Source organism: Micropterus dolomieu, linkage group LG16 (genome assembly GCF_021292245.1).
Source record: "Micropterus dolomieu isolate WLL.071019.BEF.003 ecotype Adirondacks linkage group LG16, ASM2129224v1, whole genome shotgun sequence".
Classification (NCBI taxonomy): domain Eukaryota; kingdom Metazoa; phylum Chordata; class Actinopteri; order Centrarchiformes; family Centrarchidae; genus Micropterus; species Micropterus dolomieu.
The window spans coordinates 2,036,921-2,044,997 of NC_060165.1; the positions used below are offsets into that span (position 1 = coordinate 2,036,921).

Consider the following 8,077-nt stretch of genomic DNA (forward strand, 5'->3'; position numbering starts at 1 on the left):
CACCAGTGCTGTCTCTGTGCTATGATGAGCTCTAAATCCTGACTGAAAATCCTCAAATAAACTATTGCTCTGTAGAAAGTCACACAGCTGTTTAGCAACTGCTTTCTCCAGGATCTTAGAGAGAAAGGGAAGGTTAGATATAGGTCTATGGTTTGCTAAATCATCTGGATCAAGGTTGGGCTTTTTCAGAAGAGGTTTAATTACAGCTACTTTAAAGTACTGCGGTACATAGCCTGTTGATAAATATTGACTAAGGGTAAAACTTCTTTAAGCAGCCTAGTCGGGATGGGGTCTAAGAGGCAGGTTGATGGTTTAGATTTAGTTTAAATTATCGAAGTTAGTTGGTAAAGATTGAGGTAAGCAAAGCAGTCTAAACATTGAACACATCAACAGTGCGTGTGATGCCTGGATGAGAAACAAGCCTGATTGCCTTGATTTCAAAGTTCAATTAAGTGACGTGCCACTTAATGTCTGCTCTGTCAGCATTATTGTTTTGATTGAAAGTATTGATTTTCCAGATTTTCAAGGCATGATTGTTTTTATTTTTATTCCTAGTTTGAATTTGAACTTAAAATCCATATTCACAATTAAGTATTTGTCCTGTTTTTTTGATAATCCAGTGTGACAACTTACCTGCCGACAGGGCAAACTGTAACAAGTGGACACTCTCTATTCAACAGTCTACAACTCCATAATGAGATAAGATATGAAGATATAATAATTACAAAATATGTGCCCAAGACTTCATTCTTTCATTTGGTATGACATTCATAACACTCTGATGTACAGTGCCTAGTAAATGTTAGACAGTGTGAAAAGTGTGACAACATATGCCGCTCTCCCCTACTGATAATTATATTAATACTAATGATAATAATTATAGGACTAATAATAACTGTACCAGCAGATGTTGTGCAGGAACAGGAGGGCAGCAGGTGACGCCTCTTCTTCTGTTCACAGGTATAATGTGAGGATTAAAGTTGCAGGATCATGCAGAAAGGCCCATTACTATGTGTAGAGTAGCTTTAAACCTGATGTAATCACAGTCTTGAATCCAAATGCAAGTCATTATCCTAGAAAAACCTTTTACATATGCTGAGAATTTGGAATATTTGTTTTGATATGAACGCATGAATGCATGTCACTACAAGCAGAGACACACAATGTCACTCCCACACAGAGGAAGTTGTGTATTATGCTGCATTTGTCCCGCCTCCTGAGTTCCTTGGGGGATGGGTCAGATTGTTTTCCTGCAACAGATCCGGACTTGCTTCACTTCTGCAGAGTCACAGGACGTAAGTTGAGCTGTTAAACTGTAACTGATTTGTACATTTACAATAGATCATTTATACATTTTTGTCTTCTTGAGAGTGTTGTTGAAACCAGACTTGTTTTTAAACCCACAGGCACAGTTATAAACTGAACAGAATAATAAACTAACTTCTATCTCTTCCTCACTATTTAGTTGTAAACCAGCAGAGATGGCAGCGCTGATGGAAGACGAGGTATTTATGGCTTTCACCACCTATGCTGCTTTAGTCATTCTGAAGATGCTGCTGATGGCGCCCTTGACTTCTTTTTATCGCTTTACGAGAGGGGTAGGTAACACTAATAGTGTCTAAATCTGTTTAAACAAGAAATGTCTGTTTTACACACGTTTTCATGATTGTATGTACAGGGTAGCCTATGTGCAGGGTAGGATTATATGTACACAGTACATAAGGTCCCAGGATGTGTTTAGCCTAACTTAGTATCCTAACAACTTAACATCCTAAAAGCCTGTAAGGCTTTCATCCTGATTAACAGGACTCCAAAACCTAACTATTTTACAAACCCACCATGGATAGCGCTCTACAATCCTACAATCAGAATAAAAGGTCATGTACACAGTTTAACTGAGGTACAATTCAGCTTTAAAGGAGAATAACTGAAATCAAAACTGAAATCACAACTGAAATTCAACTTAATTAACTGTTAACTTACTTAATTAGACTTAATACGATTTTAACTGACTAGTTTTTCCATATTCTCTTTATGCATTTCTATTTCTACATTATAATATGGAACTTTCAACCTGACTCTGGTATACAGAGGCAGAAGCAGACTACAGACTGATGTATTATCTTTCTCATTTAGGCTTTCGCAAATGAGGAAGATGTGGGCAGAAAGTCTGAAGAGGAGAAGAAGAAGCTGCTGAGAACCCATCCAGATGTAGAGCGAGTTCGAAGGTGAGATGATCTTGCCATGAAATGAAGACGCTACAGCCACTTACACCTAAAGTTATAATTGATACACTGGTATTTCATCAGAAAACATTATCAGAAATGTTGTGTGGGCCACTAGTTATAGTCCAACAAGTCAGTAAGACAGATCTATTAATTTCTTTTTTCTCTTTACTTATATGGATTTTTAAATTGTAGTAACACCTGTCATTTAGCACCAATTTTTGAAATTACATTTAACAATTTTTTTTTTTTTTTACAATTTACATGCAAAAAAACCTCCACTAATTTGATGTTGTCCACTGAATGATATCCCTATCCCTGCTGGAACAGCATTTAGCTCAGTCGAAATGGTCAGATCCTAGAAAAGAATGAGAAATCTAGTTTAGTTTATATTATAAAGGATAAGAATACTAAATATTGACTAATAGTACAAATCATCAAATCGATCAAACCGTGAGTCACAGTGCCTCTCACCTAGTGTGTGCTTAGCTCCAGACCCCTTTAAACAAACAGATAAGCAGGTTTAGAAAATGGATGGATGAACGGATTATATAGTCATATGTTCTGTTGTAAACTCCTTACACTATATACCACGTTGTAATATGTTAATCGATGCATTAGTCATGTTGCACGTTCTAGTCAAAGGGTATGTTGTGTGTTTTTGAACTAATAATAATAATGAAAAGCTTCATTTCATTTTGTTTCTGTTCTCAAGGTGTCACCAGAATGACCTAGAGAACATTATTCCCTTTGTGGTGATTGGCCTACTCTATAGTCTGACTAGACCTGAGCTTTCATCTGCTCTGCTTCACTTCCGCGTCTTTGCCTGCTCTCGGTTCTTCCACACCATCGCTTATGTTTGCGGTCTGCCTCAGCCCAGTAGGGCTTTGTCCTGGATACTGGGCATGCTGGTCACCTTTTCCATGGCTTACAGGCTGCTCAGCACAGGCCTCTTCCTTTAGAGATGATACAGAACCAGTAGACCATGACCTCTTCTCCATAAGCTCATGTTTCAACATGAAACCTGAATCTGTTTTATACTTCACCCTTTCTGCAGCTATGTGCTTGATTAATAAATGTTCATTGCATTCCCTTTAAAAATGTATTTTAATAAACTTTTCAATCAACTTTGTGTTTGGCTGATTACTTCTCAAGGAAATGGAAGAGATACCAAAACTCACATGCAACTATAAATTAGAAGAAAATGTACTCAAGTAAAGTAGAGCTGTTAAATCTAGCAATGTTACAGTTAGTCATTCATGTAAAACATTTCAAATACATTCTTTTCACAGTGTTACCAGCCTTGTCCAAGTGAGAGTGGGATTGCTGAAGCAGGTAGATGATGGCATCCTCAACACCCACCTCGACCACGAGCTCATGTTGTTGTGCTGGAGCTTCTTCTCCAGTTTCTATCTTTATGCCTCCTTTAGCATCAATTTCAGCTCCCTCTGCACACTCCACAGCAATTCTCTGTCCCCATCCCTGAAGGCTGTCTTCTTCTCCTTCTTCCTGTTCAGCAGCTCCTTCAGTCCACTGGTGATCCAGGGGAAACATTTGAATACAGTAAATCCAGCATTTCCTGTCTCTGGTGGGGCATTTGACAAATGCACACAATCATAGACTGATGACACACCGATCAGGAGCGATTTGGGGTTCAGTATCTTGCTCTACACTCTACCTCCTTAGCCACAGCTGTCCTGCTGTACTATCATTAGTGCCATATTGTTTGTGAACTGGGCCTTGAGACGGTGCAGACAGCGGTTGCAAGTGACGTAATTAATAGTAATTAACAGCATCACCATGTATCGTAGGAGAATGTAGTTTCACCTGGTGTTTTCTGGAGGGAAGACAGAAGGGCAGAGCAAGTCCTAAGGGTGACCAGGAGGCCAGCAGTGAAGGCAGAACCCCTCTGGTGGCTAGTGGGGAAGGCAGAACTCCTGTGCCTTCCTGTCTACAGGACTGGATAGGGGTTGATGTGACTGAAGACCAGGACTAGAGTCTGATGGCTGGAGTGAAAGATCAAAAGCTGTCAACAGGGCAGCCTAAGAGGAAACCACTAATAGAGAAACTGGAATGGAGACAAATGACTGGAATGCAGGACTGGAGACCAGTAACAGGGCACCTGGACTGGAGGCTGGCAACAACTGGTGGACAGGTAGTTGAGCCATTGGAGCCGGGGAGACAGAGGGCTGCTCAAGTGACAGATTCAGCTCAGCAGGATTAAATGGCTGCTGCAGCTCAGGCTCATCAGATTGCTGCAGTTCTGAAACAGCAGACAACTGCAACACTGGCTCGGAGGAGTGCTGCAGGGCAGGAGCTAAAGTCATTACCAACTCAGGAGCAGGACATATTTGCAGTTTATGAGGAATGGGAGGTTGCTCCAATTATGTGACTGGGGACTGCTGCAGTTCTGCGTGGAGAGGGAGTTACTGCAGCTCAGCAGAGACAGGGGTCAACTGGAAACGAGGAGCAGTAATCGGCCGGATCGCCGACTGGACACGAGTGACTGGTGTTGGCCGGACTGCCGGCATGGAACCAGGAACTGCCAGTGTAACCAGCTGCCCCCGAGTATGAACTGCACGGTCCAGAGTCGAACTAGCGACTCAGGTACGACGCGCTGACGAGGAGGCTGAAACCCGTTACAAGTGTGTGAGGTTTACTCGCTGCACAGCCTCGCTGGCTTCCGTTACACCAGCACAATCTCGGGGGCAATATTCAGGAGTACTGATCAGCTGAAGTCAGTGTTCATGCATTTCACTGTACGACCTATCACCTTCTATCAAAGGAATGTGTCTCTGCCTTCTCCCCCTGCGAGGGATGAAAAGAGGAGGGGTGACAGGCGGCCCAGACCAGCCACACACATGCACCCTGAGAGTCAGGCAGTGTGGCGTTTAATCTTCTAGTTAGACATTTACCCATTTCACTTCATTATCTTCTGGGAATCATGCTGAGAATAAATCTGGGTGCTGCTGGGCTTGATCATCTCTGGCAGTGTACCAAAACATGTGCCAATCAGATGGTTGATGTTAATACTGACATTTGTGTTCTCACCTGCTTCAAGGACCACAGCCTCCATCATCCCAGTACCTAAAAAGTCTGCAGTGACTAGTTTGAATAATTACCACCCTGTGGCACTCCCACATTCTGATGAAGTGCTTTGAGGAACTTGTTCTCAAGCACATAAAGAACAACATCCCAATGAGCCTGGATCCTCCCCAGTTTGCTTTCAGAAGCAACAGATCCACATAAGGGTCTACAATCTGTTGCTGACGTTGCTGACGTACTGCGGTAAGCGGCCTGAGTTAGCCTGTGGTAGCCGCCCCCCGGCCACAGTTAAGTGCATCCGTGGGGCCAGAGCGGGCGACATTGAGTCTTATTTGAAACTTCTGGCAAAGGATAAACGTAAATACAGTAAGATTGTTATTCACGTCGGCCGGTTACACCAATCGGTGTGTACATATGCAAAAACAATGTCGGACACCGTAGTTTTCTCTGGACCCCTGCCAAATCTGACCAGTGATGACATGGCCGCATGTCGTCATTCCGCCGCTGGTTGTCGAGGTGGTGTCCAGCAAACGATGTGGGCTTTGTAGATCATTGGCAGACTTTCTGGGGAAGACCTGGTCTGATCCGGAGAGACGGCATCCATCCCACTTGGGAAGGAGCAGCTCTCATTTCTAGAAATCTGGCCAAGTTTATTAGTGGACCAAGTCCATGACAACCCAGAGTTGAGACCAGGAGGCAGAGTCGCAGTCTAACACACTTCTCTGCCCTTCTAATTCAGCAGTTACCCACCCAAAACCCTACACAGAGTCGCAGTCAAACACACGTCTCTGCTCCTCCATTTCAGGAGTTACTTAGTGAAAATCCTATAGTGACGGTGTCTGTCCCCGACCATTGAAATGATTTAAATCAAAGGTAAACAGAAGAGGAGCTGTGCATAAAAACCTCATAAAAATTAAAACCACAAGAGCAATAGTGCAAACTAATAGGACAATTAAATGTGGACACTTAAACATCAGATCTCTCTCTTCTAAAGGTGTACTAGTAAATGAACTAATATCAGATTATGATATTGATTTATTTTGTCTTACTGAAACCTGGCTGGGTGATGGAGAATATGTTAGCCTAAATGAATCCACCCCTCCCAGTCATATTAATACTCACATTCCTCAAGACACAGGCCGAGGAGGTGGAGTTGCAGCTCTCTTCGACTCTAGCCTACTAATCTGCTCTAAACCAAAAACTAAACTATAACTCATTTGAAAGCCTTGTTCTTGGTCTTTCGCACCCAAGTTGGAAATCACTGCAACCAATTCTTTTTGTTATAGTGTACTGAGCACCTGCTCCGTACTCTGAATTTGCAGAGTTTTGTCAATTTTAGTCCTTAAAACAGACAGTTATTATTGTAGGGGATTTTAATATTGATCCAGATGTTTTAGCCAACTATAGACCTATATCTAACCTTCCATTTCTCTTTAAGATCCTGGAGAAAGCAGTTGCTAAACAGCTGTGTGACTTTCTACATAGCAACATACATAGCACAGAGACAGCACTGGTGAAAATTACTAATGACCTCCTTATTGCATCAGACAAAGGACTTGTGCTGCATTTGATACCATTGACCATCAGATCCTATTGCAGAGACTGGAACATTTCATTGGCATTAAAGGAACTGCTCTAAGCTGGTTTAAGTCCTATTTATCAGATCGATTTCAGTTTGTACATGTTAACGATGAGTCCTCCATGCACGCCAAAGTTAGTCATGGAGTTCCTCAAGGATCTGTGCTCGGACCAATCCTGTTCACTTTATATATGCTTTCTTGAGGCAATATTATCAGGAAATATTCCATAAACCTTCATTGTTATGCAGATGATACTCAGCTATATCTATCGATAAAGCCAGATGAAACTAATCAGTTAGCTAAACTTCAAATGTGCCTTCAGGATGTTAAAATCTTGATGACCTGTAATTTTCTAATGTTAAACTCAGATAAAACTAAAGTTATTGTTCTGGGGCCTAAGCACCTCCGTGACGCATTATCTAAAGATATAGTTTCCCTTGATGGCATCGCCCTGGCCTCCAGCACCAGTGTGAGGAATCTTGGAGTTATATTTGATCAGGACATGTCGTTTAAGTCTCACATTACGCAAATTTCAAGGTCCGCCTTTTTTCACCTACGTAATATTGCGAAAATCAGGAACATCCCGTCTAAAAATGATGCAGAAAAACTAGTCCATGCATTTGTTACTTCAAGGCTGGATTACTGCAATTCCTTATTATCAGTTCTGCTCGAAAAAGTCCATTAAGACTCTTCAGCTGATCCAGAATGCTGCAGCACGTGTTCTGACAGGAACCAGGAAAAGAGATCACATTTCTCTTGTCTTAGCTTCTATGCATTGGCTTCCAGTAAAATCCAGAATAGAATTTAAAATCATTCTTCTTACCTACAAAGCTCTTAATGGTCAGGCACCATCTTATCTTAAAGAGCTCATAGTACCTTACTACCCCACCAGAGCACTGTGCTCCCAGAATGCAGGGTTACTTGTGGTTCCTAGAGTCTCCAAAAGTAGAATGGGAGCCAGAGCGTTCAGCTATCAAGCTCCTCTCCTGTGGAACCAGGTTCCAGTTTGGGTTCAGGAGGCAGACACCATCTCCACATTTAAGAGTAGGCTTAAGACTTTCCTCTTTGATAAAGCTTATAGTTAAGGCTGGCTCAGGTGAGTCCTGAACCATCCCTTAGTTATGCTGCTATAGGCCTAGACTGCCGGGGGATTTCCCATGATGCACTGAGCTCCTCTCTCCTCTACTTTCTCTCCCTCTGTATGCAACCTCATCCCATTATTGCATG

At 42.2% G+C, this 8,077-nt stretch overlaps 1 protein-coding gene and 1 long non-coding RNA gene across 2 annotated transcripts in view; both read left to right on the forward strand.

The window, feature by feature from the left end:
• The first annotated feature begins 1,119 nt into the window (after positions 1-1,119).
• On the forward strand, positions 1,120-3,352 carry LOC123985065 (microsomal glutathione S-transferase 1-like). The gene is made up of 4 exons (XM_046072417.1): positions 1,120-1,295; positions 1,466-1,598; positions 2,137-2,228; positions 2,941-3,352. Exons 1-4 carry the CDS (start codon positions 1,135-1,137, stop codon positions 3,185-3,187), a joined length of 633 nt encoding a protein of 210 aa, XP_045928373.1. The 5' UTR covers positions 1,120-1,134; the 3' UTR covers positions 3,188-3,352.
• Positions 3,353-3,524: 172 nt separating this feature from the next.
• LOC123985067 overlaps positions 3,525-8,077 on the forward strand; it is a 9,135-nt gene continuing 4,582 nt past the window's right edge. The window contains exon 1 of the long non-coding RNA XR_006828590.1: positions 3,525-3,560. This is a non-coding gene — a long non-coding RNA (uncharacterized LOC123985067). The remainder of the gene's footprint in view (positions 3,561-8,077) is intronic.

What these genes read in the sequence shown, in the direction of transcription:
- LOC123985065 (XM_046072417.1), top strand. Translation starts at nt 1,135, where the DNA reads ATGCATGTCACTACAAGCAGAGACACACAATGTCACTCCCACACAGAG. An exon ending in TTTATCGCTTTACGAGAGGG is followed by an intron (nt 1,599 to 2,136) that starts GTAGGTAACACT and finishes TTTCTCATTTAG; the next exon opens with GCTTTCGCAAATGAGGAAGA. An exon ending in GATGTAGAGCGAGTTCGAAG is followed by an intron (nt 2,229 to 2,940) that starts GTGAGATGATCT and finishes TCTGTTCTCAAG; the next exon opens with GTGTCACCAGAATGACCTAG.